General features: G+C 41.5%; 1 protein-coding gene across 2 annotated transcripts; it reads right to left on the bottom strand.

Moving 5' to 3' along the window:
* Window positions 1–572: 572 nt before the first annotated feature.
* onecut1 (one cut homeobox 1) lies at window positions 573–11,858 on the bottom strand. Of its 2 annotated transcripts, none has more exons than XM_030758781.1 (2): window positions 10,387–11,858; window positions 573–5,953 (listed from the first exon to the last, which is right to left on the bottom strand). In XM_030758781.1, the coding sequence occupies exons 1-2, from the start codon at window positions 11,441–11,443 to the stop codon at window positions 5,664–5,666; spliced, it is 1,347 nt and encodes a 448-aa protein (XP_030614641.1). In that variant the 5' UTR covers window positions 11,444–11,858; the 3' UTR covers window positions 573–5,663. The 2 variants fall into 2 exon arrangements, with proteins under 2 accessions (XP_030614641.1, XP_030614633.1); XM_030758773.1 differs by having other exon boundaries at window positions 10,372–11,858.
* Window positions 11,859–23,347: the final 11,489 nt, after the last annotated feature.

The raw sequence follows: 23,347 nt of genomic DNA on the forward strand, positions 1-23,347 counted from the left end.
TTTGAGAAGAAAGGAAGGTTTTACAACAGAATTTTTCCATATCTAACAATTTACCATCCAATGAAAACCTGTTCATTCCACATTTGTTAAAGTTAAGAATTACTGTGTGTTTCACCATGCTCTCATTCCACAGTATGAATTCTGATGCATTAGAACAGGCTGGTTTTACCATAATGAATTAATTGAAACTGTTTAATATTTGTAGCAGTGTACATACATTCAAGATTTTTCTACGAACACAGCTTCATATATTTTTGAAGATGATGAAGCCTGTGCAAACGAACCCTCTAACCTTGAGCATCTATCATCTGAAGCTACTTGTCATGCAGGTTGACATCCAAGACTGACTCGTGTGCCTGGATGTACATCCCGATTTGATTTGAAGTTTTATTGATTCAATTTGTCTGTCTGAGCAAGAAAGACAAAATCTACTCAAAACATTAATAGTAGTAATAATAATAATGCAAGAGCAGAACTTCAGAAGCTGGAAATACCAACAGTTTATTTTCTACTTTTTGTGACTACAGAAATGTTGAAACATTTGAACACTGAAAAAAGCTGAATGACATCATCACTTGCTTCTCAATTTTCTTTCTTTTTTATCATTTGCTTAGCAATCACAACAGATGATATTGCACGGCACTGAGAAAGCAGTAGCAAAGCCTGGGAAATAGCAATGACAAATCAAGTCATGAGACATGGAGTTTTACATCTGAGAGTAACACTGACAGTATTGCCTCTCTGGCACGCACTCACTCACACACACACACGCACGCACGCACGCATGCATGCACGCACGCACACACGCACACATACATAGACTAAAAACTGAAGAAGCATTGTGAGTTGATAAGGAGGTCAAAAGAAAGAGATTGAGTTTGACAAGAGCACAAGGCTGACAAGAGCAAGGAGATTTCATTTTGAAATGCAAGTGCAAAATGAACTTCTACTGTAATTTATTCCTAAATGTCTATGACAACAAATATGCTTGTTTATCAAAACCCTTCAAGCATTTTTGTATATGAATAGCTGGGGGACACCCCTCTGCGGGTGGGAAACTAGTTCCCCAGCGTAAGAGATCCAGATGATTGTCTTAGGCGCTGCAGTATTGTTATGAGACTTGTAGCCAAGCTACCCATCATATGGGAACTCCTTATGGGCAAAATAAATAAGAGATGAGTTAGGAAACAGGAAAACATAGGTCCACACTGTATTATCCATTTGTTCATTATACAGGTCTTTATAAGTAAAATTAAAGTACCTGTACTTATCCATTCAAGACACAATGACTGCATAACGTCCTGATGTAATCTGTCATGGACATTTTGGTGATGACCCCTTAGTCCTTGGAGATTCTGTGCTGTCTGAGCATGACAGAGAGGAAACAGTACTAACAGTGGAGCCTCTGACACCCAGAAACCCACTGTTTTAAAATGCACCAATCAGCCACACACATGCATACATACCAGCAAAAAGCTCAACAATAATGCAGTACAAACACATTAGACAATGGGCAACAATAGAGTCAAAGAGATGCATGCAGATGAGCTCACACACAAACTTGCATACTTCAGCAATACTTGTCATTGGAGTTGCACACTCACATTCACAAACAAAAAAAAAGAGCAATCCAAGTAATCGTCCCCATACACACTCGCACACGGATTCCTTGGTAAGGTTCTTTGCAGTTTTATTAGACTTTGCTTATTGTCATTACACGAGTACGTACCAAAAGAACAGATACTAGATGGAGCAAGGCGGCAGTGCCACAGCAATAAAAACAGACCCAGCTCCGTGGCACAGCCCCTGGCAGACCGGCTGCCCAGCCTAAACTCCACCTCACTCTGTGTATGAGACAGCAAAGTGAGCGGGGCTTGCAGCCCTCATTTCAAATGCTTCAGATTGTACATTGAACAGGAGATTCCCCACATGGTAGTGTAAGCTTGCCTACATAGCCCTACGCCTTTTACATTCTATACCCGTGCGAATGGCAAATCAAAACTCAACAAGTCTACCTCACAAATGCCAGTGCTTTTCAACATTATACATTATATTTTTTTTTTCCAATTTTTGGTTTGTTTTAAAAATCTTTGGATGTGCAGTAATACCCATAAAATAACAGTTTTTAAAAAGTCAAAAGAATAGAAAAACACACGCACGTACACACTGCTTTTTTTGCCAGCTGTTCAACAAAGTAACTCCTGTATGACTTTGTATGCGCTGGCAAATCACCTGTCTTGGTTTCTGGCAGTGTTTAAAACACACATTGAAATGCCGGCTAGGATTTAGCTGAAGAAGAATAAAAACTACTCCTTTGTTATATCTAAGCATGGGGAAATAAGGCTGTAACATAAATGGTCTTTTTTGTTTCTTTTCTTTTTTTCCAAAATCCTACTATATACAAATCTAGAGTTTCTACAAATGCATAAATTAAAGTAGTGGTTAACCAATACAAAAATGCAATTAAATTAAAATCACAACACAGAAGTAGAGAAAAGGGAAAATATGAACACAATATCACAGCAGTTGGTTTTACCCTGTAAAAGCAATAGTCTACCATCATAATATTGGCATAACCCAATGTCTGATAAAAAATACACTTCTCCCTCAATCCCATAAGTTTCCTACAGCAACCCTGAAACTTGTCCTCCATGACTTGAAACAGAGCACTTCTGCCAAAAAACAAAACAAAAAAACAGGAACTTCAAAATAGATAATCATACAGATTTTTTGAAGTAACAATAACAATTACCACACCATTGGAGTTCTGCCTAACTCACAGATACACGTCTCAATGCAGAACTCAAAGGAATTATTACTATGAGGTATTCAGACACATTGGTAAAGACATGCACGGCCAGAGTGCTGGACCTTCCTACACACAGCAGAGAGACAAGCAAGGTTAGGGGAAAGAGGGATGGCGGGATAAAGGAGGGTAAGGGAGAGGAGAAACAAAGACCTTTGGTTTCATCTGTAGAAGTGGACAACAAAAATTCCTTTGGTATGTCTTCATTGCATGGTTGCGCTGGCAAAAGCACCACGGTGTGATTAAAGAAAAAAAAAAAATCTTTTCATTGTTTCTTCAGTAGTGGCCCTTCTACAGGCTGAGGTATTCACAGAGTCAAAGGTGAGAGGTCAACAGCGGTTTAACACTTTGGTTCAAGCAAGGCACTCGTCCTGGGAGTTTTAGAAAGATTGCAACATGTCTGCTTCTACTTTCAGGAACATGTCTGCCTATAGTTGAGTCATCAACTCTGCCCATGGCTATGTCAGGTTGTCTGCCTGTTGTCAGGTGAAGATGTCTGACCTATTTGGTGGATCAAGATTATCGGCCTATAGATACACACTAAGAGGCAGGGCCAAGTGGAAATAAAGCTGCAACACTGAGAACTTTGGTGGGGTACTGCATCAGATGCAAATAAATTTAAGATTATAGATTTTGAAATCATTAATGAACCAAACTGAAAGCCTTTTCTGTCAACATAGTGGTAGACGGTAATGCGTTTCTATTATGAACAAACACTGATCACATTACTAATAAGTAAGTTGTACCCCACAGGCACCTGCATGGCCGATTGTGTGTATCTAAGGCTAGATCAGCACATCTGCCTATAGCTACATCAATATGACTATCTATGGAGCTGTAATTAGAGCACAGATGAAGCAAGAGCACGCATAGCAGGGGTGCATGGGTTGAGTGCAGGTGGGAGGGGGAGAAAAAGGAGGAGAAAGGATAAGGGAAAAAGAGAGAGGAGATAGGGGGAAGGGGACACAAACATCACATCTTTGAACACCACTCATAGAGGCCGTGCAATGAGAAAAAATCTTTGGTTATCTTTGGTATCATCAAAGTGATAGAAATCACGTATGGAACTTGAGTGAGGTAGCATCTTTGGTTCACACTATAAAACATCAGCAGGTCTTGACACATTTTTTGTTTCTTGTCATCTTTTTTGGTTTGTCTCTCAGAGATGAAGAAGCAGCTCTCTCTTGCTTCTCCTTCAGCACTTGTTCTGATGAATGTAGAGCTGCTAACCCTGGCCATGAGGAGGATGACGGCAAGGGGCCAGCTTAATATATCTAATGCTATGCTGCCCTGGACCAGCCCTGTGTAGTGCTTTCCTCCTAGTGCTGAAATGCATAGCTTACTAGGAGAGTGGAGGCAGGAAGGGGAGGGAGTGCAGGGTGGATTAGCAGCAGGCAGGGAGCGGGGGTGCTTTTGTATTCAGGTGACAAACTGACATTGCTGTGTAAGTGCCTGAAAGTGATTTGATCATTGATATCATCTCCTTCGCCCAACATCTTTGATGAGGAGATAAAATCAAATACATATGAAGTGCTTATTAAAAAGCACCATCAGAGGCTGGCTGTCTCCCTCACACAGTGTCAGAATCTCACATATATCCAACATGTTGTGTTTTATATAGAAAACTGAAAAGATTTGTCTTTGACAGCTGTTGGATTTTTTTTTACATAAAGTAAAGCTAAACCTGCAGGCATTAGCTAAACTGATTTCAAGAATAGGAGTTATCTGCAATGATTAATCTTAACATTGAGCACAATGATTATAATTCAGTAGTGACTGTGAAGTTAAAAGTGGTATATTTTTTTCCAAGAAGGCATCTATAAGGCAAATATCAATAGTTAATTTTCAGGGTTACACCATATAGTATTTCTATTTGCAGGGAGCAGACATTTAAGCATGACATAAAATGTTCTGTAGAGAAGGAGAAGTATGATTTCCTTCTTTGTGGAGCATAATTAACAGTCTGTCTCAGGAGGTAAGGGAGGAAAAGAGATAAAAAATACTTTTACAACTACAAAATATATTCTTTGGTCAAATTACTTCATAACATGTTCTTAAGTGGTTTGATTTCTAAGCTGCAAGACAGGCTTCAAGGTGTAGAAGGCTTTGGTTTTTCTTTAAATTATTCAATGCCTCAGCATGTTGGAAGAAAGCACTACCATGTGGGTTGAGGCTAGGGTTTTTTTTTTTTTGGTTTGGTTTAGGGTTGGGCCTTTTGGTTTTAGGGTTAGCAGTCTACACACTGACATTTCACTGTCTGTCTGGAATGCTTGATAGAAAGACAGACAGTTGGACAAACAGTCAGACAGTCTGCTCCAACAATCCGAACAAGGTTGCACAACAATCCAGTCTCTCCTGTAAGATATTTTTCTTTAAAGTTGATTGGCCAATCCCACTGGAGCTCCACATTCTGGCTGTTTTTCGAGGCCGTGGACAGCTGCAGATCAGACTGCCACGAGGCTGATTAAACCTCCGTTTAGGGACCCATCATTAAAACCAACCAATCAGATTAAAGATAACGGTGGCAAATGATAGATTGGTTCTGGGTGGGGGGAGGGTGTAATAAAGCTAGAGACCAGTGACAGAGAGTGTGTGTGTGTGAGAGGGGGTAAAACTATAGTCTTTTTGCAGTATGTTACACATAAATGTGTTGCTAAAACAAACATTTTAAAGCAGGTCAAACAAGAAGTCTTTGGTTTGTTTTTTCATCTTTGGATACTATAAATATCAATATAGTACAGGTTTAAGGGCAAAATGTTGCTTCAAGGTCTATTTAAGTTTTCTTTGTTTCTCTTAAGTTTTAAAGCTTTTCCACCGAGGTTGAGTCAGTCCATGAGTTGGTCAAATCAGTCCTTCTTCAGGCTTTGGTGCAGGCGTTGGGGCCAGAGTTGACTGAGTGACCAGAGCCATCATCCACCCACTTATCTAGGCTCCGGCGACGTGCATTCATAAAGAAGTTGCTGACTGTAGCCAGCTCGAGGCCCAGCTGCTGAGCAATGGTGAGCTGAAGCTCTTTGGATGGACGCTTGTTCTCTTTGAAGATGGCATGAAGTGTCCGCCGCTGCACATCTGTGAACACCAGCCGAGGCTTCTTAGTCACATTTCCCCGCTCGCTTCTGCTATGGTCCTGTTCCTTACGCTTGCATGCTGTGGAGATTTCAGAAAATAGAAAGACAGAAAAAGAGTTTGTGAGAGAGGGTAGAAGACAGAAAATAAAGAATCACAACTCATCCTGGTTTGTGGTCTGAGGCATGAATAGCTTCTTTTCCACAATATTAGCCTGGAGGACGCAGGTTGTAAGTTTCCATTCTACCTCTGTGAAGTCCTCAGTGATGATAACAAGTAATCTTAACCCTAAACCAATATTCTGAATTAATTTTTTATATGAAACAGAAAGAGAGTTGTTTTTATTTTATTTTTTTTAATGTGTCAGTTTGAATTTTTATGTTTTATTTTAAGACGAGAGAACAGTGTTCAAAAAGCAAAAATTACTAATTCTGAAAACATAACTTTAGGGTCGGGGTACTTAATCCTCGAGGGGTTAAATGAATTACGTCAAAGTGATCATCTAAAGCCAATTCAAGCCCCTTTACTGTTTAATTTTATATAGAAGTCCATTTGGATGTACAATAATATGGACTTTTCAGGTCCTGTGCATACATGTGCAGTTGAAAATTTGCTTTTATAGATGCTAATATGAAGATTATTCTGTTGTTTTTACTTTGAAAAACACACTACTTCAGTATAAGGAAAACATCCTAGAAAGAAGTCGTTTAAAACTGGTTCTTGATGCCAGATGAGCTTCCTTGTGTTTGATGTAGCTTGTGTGTGGTTTGAGTTGCGTGGTTTGAGTTAGGTGAAATCAAGTAAACTGTCTTTGTTGATTTAAGCTGCCCACGTTTCATATTTTTGGATACTAAGTAGAATTAATACTAAAAAAATTTTGTCACAGCCACATTTGTCAAAGGTTTTTGTATCATTTATCCTGAAAAAACCATGCAGCAGCCTGCTTGTTGGAAGCAGTGCTACTTTTGTTCAAAACAGCTGGTCTCTGATCAAAGAAGCCAGGGTTCATGGGAAATAATAGTGAAATTAGGCTCATAGAACCACAGGGACCCTCTTTTGGTCCAGGAACCAGCAGCTCTGCAGGTCCTGAAGAAGAGCAGTCAGCAGGAAGCATGCCAGAACAATGAGAGCTGTCCACGGTGCTGAAAGCAGTGGACGCCCCAGTGACGTAGCTAAATGGAAAAATAGCCTGGAGATGATTTAATACTGGAATAAATCTATTTGCTAACAAGTCAAACTTCAGTTAATTTGAATTCTTTGCTATATCGTTTTTGTTTTCATTATTAATACCACAAGCCACAGCCATTTAAACAGAGGTTCATCAGTGAGGTTCAGACCAGGAGGGGGCAGACTTGGGTTGCTAAGGTAAAACAATATGGGCTCACTGGGGAAATTAATGAACGATATATTCCAACCACAAAACAGTTCTCCAACCAGCACGGATTGATTTTGCAAAGTGTGAATAAACGCATTTCATAAGACAACCCCAAACAGCATGATGAAAAGTGAAAACTTAGGTCAGCAAGATTTAGACCAGATATTTTCGGACAAAAGGACACGTAGAAACTGGACAAGTACAGTGAGTGTTTCCCTGCACTGATAAAACGCCTTCCAGTTCTATGTTACAGTAAAGCGCTCATACTTTAACTTCACTGTATTGCTGTCCTTAGTTTTGGTGTAATATCTGCAGCCGATCACCTCTTCTAGTAACAAACAATACGTTGTATAGGGAAGATATTAAAAATGAACTGAATTATTAAATCAATATAGTAAAAGTGACCTGATAACCTAATTTCAATTCAGTTCTTCAGTATGTGCTAAAGTACAGTCCAGCAGCCTATTGGCATGACCATAAAGTGGAGTGGGCCTATAATTGTGAGTCTGAGCAGCCCGGTGTCTCCAGTACTGGTAAATATTAACAGAGAGCCGGAGCTCCTCGTGTAAGGGCAACAATAAATCAGCACGACTGAAGGCCACTCAGACAGCAGGAGCCAACACAGAGCAGCCCCGGCACGGGAGGCTCGCGAAGACAGGCAGCTTTCCCAGGACCGAGGGTAACATAACAACGGCCTCGTTATCAAGCAAATCAGACACACACACACACACACACACACACACACACACACACACACACACACACACACACACACACACACACACACACACACACACAAACCGTTGCTGCTGCCGGCTAATCATTACAAACACAGAGATAACTCCACACATTGAAACAGACTGCACACACAGGGTGTACTGACACGACGTGACGACAGCCCCGCGTTTAATAATCGTATACAGAACAACAAACAGGTATCTGATCTGAAAATGCTGCAAAGATTCAGCCCAGCGTCTATTTATTTAAAAGTCTGTATCCTAATTAAGCAGAAGCAGATAAATATTCACCAAGAATGATTAAAAAAACATAGAAAATACAACCAGCATCGGGAAACGTCTATGCAATCGCAGCTTATTTGCACGTAGTAAGTTCTAATTAATTCCAAACTGATGCACAGTTTGGAAATAATTCTCGCCCCACTTTCATATTCTTTTCTATTCTATTCTATTCTATTCCACACAGGCAAATATTCAGATGGATAATTGAATACGTGGAAAAACGAGAAAAGGCCCAATATTAATTTCAGAAGCCTAAAATCAATGAGCAGATCACATCTTACCTCAGCACACGATCACATATCCACTTCACACAGGATCGAACGGATCAATAAATGGCGCTCAGACTATTTTATTATAAACTATTTTAAAATTTTACTGTAATTTTTTTTTGTCTTTTATCAACACCTTTCCCGACATTTTCTAAAAAAAACAAAACAAAACCTAAAAAAAAAATAAATAAATAAATAAAAAATAGCGCAATAGAGTTTTTGTTATATTTCTTGCCAAAAAATGAACAAAACTTTAAATAGTTTATGTGTGTGTGTGTTTTTTTGTTAATGAAAAGTAGAGGTGAAATAAAAAATATGAGAGCAACTGAAGAAGTCCTGATATATTACATCTTCCCCGCAGAGCCTGCATGAATATCTATTCCTTTGAAAAATAAAATCAGATAGTATAGTATCATTAATAATACTAATCAATATGCTGCTGGTCAAATTTTTGTTCCAATCATATGGTCATCCCACTAATGATAAAATGATGTAAAGTTTTTTTTTGTTTTTTTTTTTTACTCATTTGCAAAAGCCAGTGATAAAATCTCAAGACACACACACATACACACGCACGCACACACACACACACACACACACACACACACACACACACACACACACACACACACACACACACACAGAGCAGTAGCAGCAGATGGGAAAACTGGAAAATAATCAATTGCGATTACACTCGTGCGCACACGCCCGAACATACGCTTACGCACACGCGCAAAAGCGCGCACTTTCCACCGTGAAGCCTCACTTTTCAAAAAGCATAAAAACCCATTTGTAGGTCATTGATCGGGCCTATAAACGTAAAAAAAAAATCTATTGGGTCTCTGTGAACGCGCACATGCTATTTGGGCCTCACTGGGCGCCCTAATTGACTCGTGCGTACCTCAGGGACAAATTAATACAGCAGTCTATCAGTTAATTAGAGAAACCTCAGTCAAGTCAGGGTTGGTCCACCAGCTAAACACAGACACGTGTTCTTTTCTGTTCTTTTCTGCTGAGAAACTGAAGTCTCTAATTTTGCCAAAGTGAGGTCGAAAGTTCTTTACACCGAATAAATAATGCAACACTCCAGCGTCACTTGAAATTTAGATTTAGTTTATGACAAACTCTCAGGGAACACGTGCACAGATACTCTCTGTTTACATCAAGGGCAACTCCAAAAAAAGGAGCTGATCGGTTGCATCTACACCAAAATAAACACGTTCCTAACGATTTCTGGGAGAAGGATCAGTTTACGCACACAGTCCAGCGGTCGATAGTTTGAGGTAAAATGACATGAGTACTTGTTCCACACAAGCCCCAAAATCAGTGTACAGACAGAAAAGGGATGCGTATTGATGTCAGGCCACTCTCCGCACGGTCTTCAGTTTAGTGAAGTCAGTTTTTGGCTTTAATTCATCCTATTGTTTAATGTTGAATTCGACAGGCAAACATACCTCAGACATAAATATGCATTTTTAAAAAATCGCCTCATTCATTCATGAATCTGATATCATTTGAGTTTCAGCGTTTATTTCTGGAGACAGGTGGAGAAATCAAAAGTTATATCTTGAGAAGTCCTATCCAGCCCAGAGTAAACGTCAGTCCTGAATGTGACCCTTGTGTGAATTAGCATGTCTTACAGTTTGATTGCTGTATATTTTTTCTATCATAGAAAAAAACTATAAACTCAGTTAGAGTTCCCATCCCACATGACATGTCCATTGCTCACTATAAGGTAACATTCAGGGCCAGTGACCTTCTGAGCTGAATAATTTTCAGATCGTTAATTTTTCTTTGCAAATCAGTGAAAAGATGAAAGCAAAAATGGGGCTTTACCGAGGCTTCGCTCACCTGCGAGCCTGAGCGCACTCATGCGTTGGAACTCAGGCTCCTGCAGCCATTTCCACATGCGGCGGAAGGTCTCTCTGCCGGACTTAAGCTTTGACCAAGGTTTGGGGTTTCTCAGCAAGTCGGACAGGGTCCCTTGGGACCTACACAGGACCCGCTGGGCAAAGATGGCCTGAGGGATGCTGTAGCGCTTCAGCTCTGTGGTGATCCTCTGCGCCACCTCTTTGGTATTCACCTCCTCCATCTGTCCCCCAGAAACACCACCCCCTCCACCGCCGCCTCCTTGCTGCCCGGGCCCGGAGGCCTGCTCCCGGCTGTTCCCTAGCACTTGGCCGTGGCCCTGCGCGCCAAGGTGGGCGTGCGGATGGTGGTGGAGGCCGTTGATCTGTACCATGCCTGCTGATGAGCTCATGTGCTGCTCCGCATGTCTGCTGAGCATGGCCGGATGGTGAGCCTCAAACCCGCTAGGGGTGAGCATCTTCTCACCAGGCATAGCGGCACCAGGATGAGCGTAGGGAGGGATGCCGGCCTGGGACGTGTGTATGCTGGCCAGACCGGAACCGGATAACGGGGAGAGGCTCTGGCCCATGCACGGATCCTTGTGATGATATGCGGGATACAGACTGTTCATAGGAGCCAGACTTCGGTCCTCTCGCATCAGCGTGAAACTGCCGCTGACATTTCCGGGGATCCTCTGGTGCGGATGAGGGTGAGGATGATGTGGATGGTGGTGGTGATGATGAGGAGGAAACTTGTCAGACACGGTGGAGATGGGGGGTAAGGGCTGCAGAGGGGTCAGGGTAGTGTAAGTGCTGCTCGCGCTCATGCCAGGGGGGGCTTCACACATGCTGATGGCTGGATGCAGGTGTCCGGAGTGGCTGGGGTGATAGTCTCCGCTGTCCAGCAGGGTCGCCATGCCCATAGCACGATGGCTCAGACCTCGGGGGCTCGGACGGGAATGTGGACTGTGGCCACTCAACAGCTCTCCGTGACCGGACACGGACTCATGGGTCACTCCGTGCAGGTCGCCAATATTCTCCATCGACAGCTGTGCGTTCATGATCCGGGCAGCGCTGTGGACAAACCATCTATCTGACCTACCGCAGTTAGCTGATGTCCAGAAGTCCTCACGTCCAGTAAAGTTCAAATTTCTTTTGTTGTTGTTTTTTATCTCTTGCAGTAGCCTCCTTTGCTATTGCCTCTTCTCTGTCCTTACATTCACCTATTTGATTATTCCCCTACCTCCCACGCTGTTTTGCAGAATGGAAACTCCTTTTCCGATTCCCCCTTTCTTTGATATTTGTTATTATTACTATTTTGATTTTCTGATTCTCTTTATAATTCAAGCCCCCCCACCGCCAACCAGCTGTCCTTGCGCTCCGGTCGGGTGCCGCGCCATCTCTCTGGCTGTGTGTCTCTAGCCCCTGTTCCACCGCAGCACAGATCACTGTCTACACATGCGCAAAGGGGACACCCATCTCCTCTCATACTCTCTCTCTCCCTTTCTGTCTGTCTCTCTCTTTTTCAGACACACGCGCGCACACACCGCCCCATGCTCTGACGTCAGCTACCTTATTAAGGAAGGGTGGTATGAAAAGCTGCTCACAGCTATTAGACATATTCAGCACCCTTTAGCTTTTACTGCAAATGGTAGTAGTGTTAATAGACAGAGCTCACACCCAGTCCCCACAGAATCTGCTCATGGAAGCTGACTAAAGGCATCGCTAAACGTTTAATTATCAGCTCTTATTTAGAAAATGTTAAATTCATTAAGGCCGTAATGAGGCTCCATCTTCAGTCCTCCTTAAACCATTAACTGCAAATGAAGTAAACTTCCGGGTTCATATGGAGTTGATTTTTAACCGGTGAGGTCTGGGATTCAAAACCTCAAAAACCTCCAAAGAAAACGAACTTAATTCCTTTCGAGGATGCAGAAACGGTCGACATAGAAATCAAAGCATGATGAGTTAATTATCAGGTAAAAGGCTGTCAAAGTCATAGCCTGTATGCATTCATAAGCATCAAATAGATCCATTCTTTCATTATTAGTCCGCTGCACCACCCCGCCCCCACAACCGTGCCAAATATGTGGCGGTTTAACCAAACGAAGAAGACCGTAGTACCTTCTCTTTTGATAGAAAAAGATGAGCAGATGTGTCTATTGTTCACCTATTAGGCTTAACGAACCAAGCCCAGCATGGGTGCCTGAGTGTGCACGTGTGAGTGTGTGTGTAGGTCTATGTGTATAATATTTCATCCTTATATTTTAGAACTATTTAATGACATAATATGGCCATTACACGGTGATAATAAAAATACAACGTCCACATGTATTTATTCAATTAGGATAATTTTTTATTTGCAGAAACCTTACAAATCTCTCTCTCTCTCTCTCTCTCTCTCTCTCTCTCTCTCTCTCTCTCTCACACACACACACACACACGCACACACTCGGGCGCGTTCACAGCAGCTGCATAAAATCCAGTTCCACGGATGGAAATGACATGCTGACACATAACATGACTGCGTGCTTCCCTGTTGTTGATGTTATTGTGGTTCACTTTGCATGAGTGTCCAGTCCTCCAAACCTGCAGCCTGATAAGAGCCCGCCCCTGCTTACATTTAAGTTACACGTCAAGGGCCGTTTAGCCTAATAGAGCGGTAGCGCAGGGCGTCCTCAGCCGGCCGAGGTGACAGCTTGCAGCGGTCAGTGTCCTTCTGGACCCCCTGCTGAATGAGGGACGTGTCAAAGGTGAAGCTTCAAGACTCCCAAAGCTAACATCTGCGGGGGGACAGATTAACCTTTCAGACTTTTCCCTGTTCTGAACCTGCTAGGGGCCCCGCATCTGTCAGGGCCCGCACAATAGACCCTACACTCGGTTGAACGAGTTAAATAAAAGAAAGAAAGAAAGAGAGAGAAGTTAAACTGCCTCTGATGTGAAGTCAATGTCAACGGCGTGTGTGTGTGACGTGTGTCGAGACAAAAGGACACTAATTCCTCGAAGTGTGGCTGCCCAACCGTGCAGACCTGCGGATATAATAAACTTTGGGGGCAGGAATATAGAGCTCACAACAGGAAAACAAAAACACTATAAATATAATTAGGTTAATTTTATAATAGCCCTGTGATGTGCCATACTCTATTACCTGGCTTTATTTCAAGCAGAATTTATTCTAATAATTTTTAACCTAAATTTTAAGTACACCTTATTCTCTAAAATAAAACAACTCAATTTCTGCTAATAAAACTTTTGATATTTTCGTGTCTGTTTTTATTATTGCTGCGCTCTCCTCACAAAGGCAAACGAGATCTAGAAGGGCTAAGGTTTGGCCTTCCTTGGAAACAAACCTCATCTACACATTCTCATACGGATCGATAGGCTTCTGCCATGTCTGCACGACCTGAGCTGTGTGTTTATATGTGCTGGCTCTCTGTGGCCATTGTGCCGAGATAGGCCAAACCTTACGAGCCTGTGACATTTGCTTTGCAGAGAATATAACGGACACGGTTTTCTGAGCACTTCTGATAGAGGATACATTTCAAGCGAAATTCAGTTCAATTAGCACAAAAGAAATAGAGGCAGAGACCAAAGTGTGTCACAGATCCATACATGTGTGGATAAAGAAATGCAGGCGAGTTGGAGGAAAAATATATTTTTTGGTCAAGTCTTATGAAATCGTGCGTGCCAGGGCAAACTCGGGCCAGAGAATGGGCACGGAAAGTGCAAATTGCAGGTTTCACACTGATTATTCATCGGGGGCATCATTCCCATGAAGCCCACAGCAGCACATCCGAGCAGCAACAATATAATGTCTGGCAGAGAGGACCGTGGATCAATATTTCAGCAGCTCTGCAAAATGACACAGCGTTGCAAGCTTTATAGATGTTCAAAATGACAATTACTGCTTGTTTAAGAATAAGCCTTTGCTAAATGGCATCTGGTGAAACTTAAATTTTATAAATGAGCTTACTTGATTTTTAGCTGTATGGTCATTTATGGCGGATGAGCCCTTAGAATATAAGGTCGCATACATCCGGAAACTGAATTAGCCTTTTGAAAATAAATCAAATTGCTTTTGTTTTATCGGTTTGAACCCATGAATTCGTTTTACTGCTTCACCTTTAAAAGCCCGAGATCCATAAATATGTCCTCCTCTACATTCAGATTATTTGATTTGCACTCTTTCCCCCAAATCAGGAATGTAACAAAGAGAAATACAGATACGTTAAACCTTAAAATATTTGAGAGTACATGAAAAGATTTCTCCCTTTTCTAAAAATGTGCATTGCAGCTTTTATGGCTGGCCTTTAGAGCACATTTGAAGCATGGGCCTTGAAAATACACCACAGCGCGCCAATCAATACTGAATAAAATTATAATTCCTGGAGGGACTCAGGCTAAGGCCTACGATTTGTTATAATAAACCAACCTAAAAATGTGCGCATTTTATGTGTAATTTGTCTGTGGCATTTTAGGCACGCGGTAATTATTTTCACTTTGAATAATGTGATTATTTAAATTAATAGCCGAGTTATTTATTTATTTATTTTTTAAGAAAACAAACGCCAGCTTATAGAAAATTTAAATCGTGTTAAAGGTGTAAAAATTGCGTTGCTTTAAGGAAGCAGGCCACCTTTATTCTAAGGCTGAAAAGCAAATAAAAATAGGTAAAATGCGTAACATGAATTACAGACTACAGCTTGACAGTGAGTGATAAACCAATATGGCATAAAGCTGAAGAGAGAGAGATCTAAAGACAATTTTAGACCCCTAGAGGAGACATTTTAAGAAGTTTTGGTCCAAAGTTTTCTTTTTCTTTTTCTTTCGAACATACAGGAATACCCTGTGGACTGTGATAGTAACATGGTTTGAAACTTCACACCAGAGATTAAGGAATTAAATTATTTTTTGTTTTTTAAATTTCACACCTAATTATTAAAAATGCCATCATGGTCGAGCACATGCCTGACCTGCTGCCTTGCTCAGGGGTAAATCAACTGCCTCCTGTGTTATTCCGCGTCACTTGCTCTGATTCGTGCACTCATGTGAAATTAACAAGTCATCACTTTACATTAAGGTGTCCATATGCCGCCCAATTACTCCCTGTAACTTTGGTAAGACTCCAATTATGACAACAAAACCGTGTCAACGATAGCCAAACCAGCTCCACCAAGTGTGCGCTTCAAATCCAAATGACTTCTTACTCGAAAAGGCTGTGACTTTAGGAGGAAACAATAATCAGTTTGGGGAAACTGGAAAGCGTATTCCAAATTTCTGGCAAGATTTTTGAAATAAACAAACTAAATTAATTAACTGATTCAAAAATCATTTATTGCTGCGTTTTTGTAGCCACAGCCTCTCAGCTTTTCCTTTTAACTATTTTAGTTGGTCCAGTTTTTAGATTTCTTTACCAATAACGAACCTGTGAATAAAATCTTGCATTATTTGCAGTTAACATTTATAAAACTGGTTTATGAGGAAACATATAAAAGCTACAGAATATACGTTACCACGCTCTGTCCTAAATGTTTCTATAGTCTACAATTTGAACAACAATGCAAACTATTGCCTTTTTGTAGAGCTATCTGCTAATTTAGAGCGTTTATCGTTTTGGGCTCAATAATTAACGATTTTATTATTGTTAATTTTTTTAAGCACTGCGTCAAATTTTATTAACATGTATGTATTTTATCCATGTGATAACAACAAGAAGGTGGGGATGGTTTTCAATAAGAAACTTGACAGCATGTTTACCAGGATAAGTATCTTTTCACGTGCATCATTATCATCATTATTATCTAAATGATCCCTGTCTCTCTAGAAATTCAGATTAATGCGAACTGTGTGTGTGCAACCAAAAACATCTGAACCCTGAAGCATATGCGCGCGTTGGTGCATACATATGTCACGCTCGTAACTATTAGGACTCATTTCTTGATGTTTTAGATAAAAAATAAAATTTGAGAAACTAAGTCGAATTTCAAATAGAACAGCTTTAGGTCATTATGAAGCAATCCGCTAATATTGACCATACACTGTGGAAACTGTATCATCATAACTACAATTGAAACAATATTTAACTAAGAAAAGACCATTTTAAGTGATGGCCGTGTGTAGATACTATAGGCTGAGATGTGGCGCAGCTATTTTAAGTTTGTGTACATATGTACCAGATAAACAGTCTGTTTGTGTGCGTCAGATTCGGACAGCACTCTTATTTCCCCCCACTTCTCTTCTCAACGGGGTGCCAGTCTTCAAATGTCTGCATTTAACCTCTTCTTCTGTGTCACACATAAACACAGACACGCACACGCACGGCCAACGCGTACAGACATACTGACACTGTAGTCCCAGACTTTACCGCAGGATCTTATTCTGTCATGCATCTTTATCATCCTCCCAGCTCACTCCCATTCAGAAGCGCACAGAACGACAGAGCTTCAACATCAATTTACATAAACTCTTTAACTCCAACATGCGAGCTGCAAAAAAAAAAAAAAAAAGAAGCAAGGGATGCGCTGGCATCCTCGCGTCTCCACCGTCTGTCTTTCCCGTCCCTTACTCTCCCTCATCCTCCTCCTCCTTCGGCTTCCCAAGCCCGCAGTTTTTCTCCAGAGCTGCCAGAGTCCCAAATCCTGACCGAGGTAAAGATCCTTAGCCGCTGCATGCGCCTCGTTTCAAATCGCAAATTCTCCTTCCCGTACAAAGCCTCTCTTTTCCAGCAGCGACACCGTGCATCTCCCCGTGCTTTTCTCGATGCAGACGCATTTGAATAGCTGGCCGGTGTTGTTATGGATCCGTGCGCACTGAAAGAGAATCAGTATGCAAATTGTTTCAGTATCAATCGAAAGGTTCGATCCGCCTGAGCGTCAGCCCCTTTGGCACGAGAAGCTCCTTCGCTGCATAAATGTTTATAATGATCCCATATATTAGCACACAGGCAGATGAAAGAACAAATTGCACTAATATTAACATTTTTTCATAACATTTTTTGCAGGATAAAAAAAAGGGAAATTTAGGGATGCAGGTGGAAGCAGATGGAGCCTCCATGACTAAGACTAAGACTTAAACACATCTTACTTATTTTTTTAAATACCCACAACTAGAACAACCAGGGCTTTTAAGTCCTCCTGAAACATTTATGTGCTACAATTAATATCCAGTCCATATTTTTCTCTTCTCACTAAAGCTTATATTTGTGCCAATATATATTTAGACTAGAGAGATTTCAGTATTACAACACAAGTATAATGCGAACTCAAAACAAGCAATCACTTGAAATAATCCACCTTAAAGGTGAACTAACTACTGTTTGTCCTTTTGGCCATTATGAGGTTTGACTAAAATAGCTTTCTGTGGGCCATCAATGCTGTCATGTATGGTTCTCTGTGTTTACCATATTCTAATATATAATATTTTCACTAAATCTAACCTGCAGAGCACAGCTGCACTGCTCCTAATAGAACATTTTGGAAACGAAACGCCTAGGTAAGGGTGAATTAGGGAGAGAAAATTGGATGGTAAAATAAGTGGAGGGTAGAAATATATGAGCTCTACAAACAGAGGAGAAGTGTAGGAAGAGGCAAATAAGAGGGTGGAGTAAAGGTGAAGGCATGAGTGGATTTGTGAATTCAGGTAATCAAGAGCAGGAGATGCTGAAGGAAAAGAGAGGAAGGGCACTAAAAGGTGAAAGCAAAGGCTAAGGCGAGGGCAGAGAGAAGGAGAGTGTGGTCAGGAGGAGATAAAACATAGAGTCCGTTATCCATCTGTCCCAGGGTTAGAGTTTGACCAGCTGAGGGGGTCAGGGGTGAAGGGTCAGTGAACCCTGGGCCTGAGGGCCTAGTGGTCAGTGCACTGGCAGATACACACAAGGGACAGGATTATATGGTAAATAAAAAGTAGGTGCTTGCCTCCTGAGGTCCTCATACCATTCAGCTCACAGATTTCACAATTTGATGCTTTAACAAAATACATTTGGATTAATTCGATTTACTGTCAGTAGTTAAGCTCAGGCTGGTGGAGGTCTATTTATTTATTTTTGCCTTCAAAGCCTTTTTAAAGAGGTTTTTGATAATTATGTCCAATGGATCTACAATTAATGCAAATAAGGATATAAAAAGGTTATTTAATATGTCATTTTTTTTGTTGACCAACAACTTTACTTCAAGGTCTGTTTAGTGGCTGTTCTGGAGCGTTCAGTTGTGTCAGCACCTGGAGCTTTACCAGTAGTCATGTAATATTTTATTTTTTGAATTTCCACTTTTTTGAGCACTTTAAGGATTTCTTAATGCACATTTTCTTGTAGATGCACAATATATGTGTTTTATTTGCTTTTATTTTAGTCTTTGGAAATGTAATTCAAGGTATTTTTTATGTATCTACTAATTATCAACCTTTTCAAAATGAAATAACATGCCCTTCTGAACTGTAGATAAAAATGCCTCTTAATCATTAGCATGTTTAAAGAAAATTACAAAAAATATGATTTATTTATGAAAGCTAATTAGTCGCTGTGATTTTACAGAACTGCAGCAGTATGAATAGAATCCAAGGAAGCTGAAAGGCTCAGAAGTGTAGATCGCTGTTTAAACTTTAATAATGTTTTGAACGGGAGTGTCCCTCCTGATCAGTTAAGATCCTCTCAGCCACTTACACTATCAGAAGTGCTATATTTAATAACTAGGCTCCACCTGTTAAAAGTGTGTGTGCAGCACACAGTGTGTGCAGATTTAACAAGGTGCTCAGTGGTTGGGTCAAGGATTGCTGTTCTTTACTTGTGCCTGAAAATCTATACCTTGGAAAGGGGAGGATTATATATTTTATGTCAACAACAGACTGTCCTTTTCTTTGTGTGTGTGTTTGGTTGTGAGTGGCTTACCATTGTGCACAATAGGTTTCTGATGGCATGTGTGTGTCTCTGTGAGTTAGAAGAAAACTGACTTCACTTCAGAGAATGTGTGCTATGAACTTTTATATAGAAACTTCTTTGTGCCGACTGTAAGTTTGTGGGTTTTTTGGCAGCAGTTTCTCAAAAAAAAAAAAAAAAAATCAGTGGTCAGCTGTAAAAACTTCCCTGGGGCAGATTACCAGTGTTAATATAAATATTTTAACATTAGTCAGTTAGAGCTACAATAACTTTGTGGATATCTGCCACATTTTAAAAATCATAACTGAATTGAAATCGATGGAACTCTGAATTGAGATGTGCATCTTTTTATAAATAAAATCTTAGATAACTGTTGGATGACAATTTGGCTGTCCATGGACCTACAATAAACATCACAATGCTTCTGTTTACAGCCTTCATAGAAATATTAAATTAATACTTTTTTCATCATGAAATTGGAGGCCAAGACTACGATGATGCCAGCAGCATTTCTTATTATTTGTCAGTTCTCCTGTTGCCTGTTATTCCTTTTTGTATTACCTTTTGACCTCTTTACCCAGATTTTGGCCATGTAAAAGTGCCTGAGAGTCATTATATTTTATAAAGATAAATGATGTTTTTCTGATTTCAGCATTCAGTTGAATCATTAACTTGCAGCTTGAAGCTCGGTGAGTTGAACAAACTCTGCTCACAGGTGTGTTGCTTCCATGTGTCCTCCATAGTCAGTGCAAATGAATGTTTGAGGATGAAATGAGGTTTATTAGTTTTGTACATTGATCTTGAGCAAAGCATAATTATAAATTAGCTGTAATTATATCTCTGAATCTGGGTATGCAAATTTGGGGATTTATTAGAGTGGGGTGGGGTGGCCTGGGGTGTGGTGTGGGGTGGGGTGGGGGGCATGTGGTGGGATTAGTAGGGAAAGTGGCTGTAGTGTGGACAATGATAGCTGCATCTAAAAGAGGATTACACAGGTTCCTCCCGTCATCATGTACCTGTCATTATGGGATTATGGACACCACTTCCATCTTCTCCATTCAACATTGCAATGTAGGGTGAAGCCTTCAGAATACCTCCACACTTGTACAGGTTAAAACCTCAACAAGAAAGGGAATGAAGGTGGTTTGTTCAGGTTGACAGCTGCAGTTCGAGGTTTATTATGTGTTTGGATCCCAGTGTTTAATCCAAGTATTCCCTTGTGGTAGTGTTTAGACAAAAAAACAAAAAAAACCAAAATGCATATGGCACAATCAGGTTTCTCTGAGATCGAAGATGGTGTAGGTATAGAGATGCAACACTGGAGACAGAAAACACAATTTAAGCCCAGACATAGACAGAAACACAAAAACATGCCAACAAGCTGAGGCCTGTTACACAACGAAAATAATGTTTATAAGTGTGTTAGGCACACACTGTTGACGCCAACACACAAAAGATGAGCAAATGTATGAATGAATGGAACTATAATTGCTCACTGCACTCACACACGCATACAACCACCTTCTGTATAACAGTGAATACTGATTTGGCACAGTCTTTCATGATATCTAGTGTTCATTAGTCATTGTTATCCCGCTTTGATGTAGCTGTAATGGGCTTTCGATGTGTGGACCGGCTCCATAAAGACTCCTGTTTAGTAACAGCTACAGTTTAAATGCTCTTAATGTGCTGCCGAGGTGTGGGGAGGGGCCAGGAGCTGTAAATCACAGAGAAATGCGGGGGGCAGACAAGGTTGTGTGTGTGTGTGTGTATGTGTGTGTGTGTGTGTGTGTGTGGGGGGGGGGGGGGTGGTATAGGTGAAGAAAGGAGCGATTGGAGAGGAGAAAAAAGAAGAGACGAAAGGAGGGGTGGGAGGAGTGGAGGTTCAGGGACGAGGGAATGGAATCTGTGTGTGTGCATGCTGACGAGCAGAGAGAGCCTCCCTCGAAACTGCAGACGTGTTTACACAGCACAGGTTCACACAGTCACCAGTCACACACAGTCTAGCACATGTACACACACACTCTCCCTGAGCTCTCCCTCCATAGTTAAGGTGTCCCTGTCATGTGCATGCTTACAGTAAGTTTAGCATTGGGCCCTATGACAGGAGATTAAACAACGTAACTCGATGTGCGCATGTGTGTGTATGATCTGTTCTGTTCCCAGTAGGGACAGAGCAAACAGACAGAGGCAGCTATCAGCCTCTCCATTGTATTCATTCAATCACTAATCTTTAATGGTTAAATCATTATCCATCCACCACCTTTGCAAAGGGCCAGGCAAACACTACTGGGCTATCACAAGGCATCACTATCCCTTAATATGATACTGACACACATACACACTCTATGAGAATTACAATTTGCTGATAATACACATGCCAAAACACACACTAATATAAGCATGTGCTTTACACACAAGTGGATCTGCATATTTGTGTATGTATGTGTGTGTATAAACATACATACATGCATGCATACATACATACATACATACATACAATACACAAAGAGCCAGAGTTGTTGCCATCTCCAGGTCTGAGGGGCTTCCATCACTCCCAGCAGGATATTCAGGCAAATCTAATTGCAGGTAAATGTACAGTGCTGCTCTCCGTGGCTCCTGTGTGGAAAAGATGGGAGGAGAGGCCCAGCGACATGGTTAGTATTGGTCGGGATGACTGATTGGCCCTGCCCTAACTACATTAGACTGTGGAGAAGTGGCTGGCTCCCTTTCCCTCCCCCCCTACTCGCTGCTGGTCCTCCACTCCCTCTCAGCCCCTCTGGTCTTTCAGGGATAGCAGCAGAGGCAGTTGGTGAGGCTTTGTGGAACTACTACATGGGGCCGCTGGGTGTGACCCATCCCAGCTATGGATCCCTGCGTATCAGCCTCCAATAGAGAGACCTACGGTTGATTGGAGCCTATTAGCAGCCTGCTGGGCTGGAGGTAGTCCAGGCCCAGTGGAAAGCTCTGCCATCTAAGATCTGATCAGAGGTTATTAGCAGTAAAGAGTCACTGTGGATGAAGGGAGGAGAGACATCATTTACAGGGTCAGAGCCTGGCCGCACAGAGCTGGCTGGGCAGTGCACATACATAGAAAACATGTGCGTGAAGCTACACACACACACAGGACAGTAAAGGGCGACTCATTACTCAGTGAGAGCTCAGGTTTCCAGTGTAGACCTCTCCATTAGACCCCCAGTTAGGGAGAAATGAATGGCTGTAGCTTCTCCGCACTCATAAACCATCCAACCATCCACAGCAGGAGAAAATGAGATACAAGTAAAAAGGAGGGGATCTTAGAGGTAATGTGTGCATGTGTGTGTGCGGATGAGCTGAGGGGTCCTTGGGGTCTTTGAGATGGAAATGTCCAGCTGGCTGGCCGTCTGCTGCCTGACCCCTGAGCTCAAGGTCAAAAGCCAGACCCCCCCCCAACCAATGGGCCACTGACCAGCACACACACATACAGTATACACATACAGACTCACACAGACACACATACAATATCCCCACACGTTCACTATGTTTGTGTGCATGTATGTGTGTTTTCAGAGAGGGGGAGAGGGAGCGTGCACTCTGCCGTGTGTGTGTAATTGATCATTTAATCTGCCTGACATCATAATCCCCGACGCGTGTTTAACTAACTGGCTGACCAGCAGAGGAGCAGAAGGGCTGAGTAATTATCTCATCTAGATACATTAATAACGAAGCATCACTCACCGTTACCCTGGCTCCATCGGTCCTGAATCAATCACAGTGCGCAGCCAACTATGTTTGCATGTGAGAGCGAAAGAGAGAAAGCCAGCACGTGCATTTGTGTGCAATCATTTTTGTATGTTAGCATATATGTTTGGGGGAAGCCGCATCGATGTATTACACCTCTAAGCAGAGTGTCGGCCATCACACAGCCCCAACTTGCAGCTGGAGTGAGCTAAAATGGAGACCTGTGCATGTGTGTGCTGGCTTTTGTGTTTCTGCAGTATTACATTGGTGCATGGATTTTTTTTTCGGAAAACCAAAAGCTCAAAAAATGAACCACAAATCAACAATATTGGCGGGAAGACAATCAATGAATTCATCGAAAGAGGAGAATATGAGA

The sequence above is a fragment of the Archocentrus centrarchus genome, chromosome 3 (genome assembly GCF_007364275.1).
Source record: "Archocentrus centrarchus isolate MPI-CPG fArcCen1 chromosome 3, fArcCen1, whole genome shotgun sequence".
NCBI classification, from domain to species: Eukaryota; Metazoa; Chordata; class Actinopteri; order Cichliformes; family Cichlidae; genus Archocentrus; species Archocentrus centrarchus.

Excerpts from the sequence above, each read along its gene's own strand:
- onecut1 (XM_030758773.1), bottom strand. The coding sequence starts at position 11,443 with ATGAACGCACAGCTGTCGATGGAGAATATTGGCGACCTGCACGGAGTG. Across the intron at positions 5,954-10,371 it reads CGCAGGTGAGCGAAGCCTCG|CATGCAAGCGTAAGGAACAG; the intron begins GTAAAGCCCCAT and ends AAATCTCCACAG.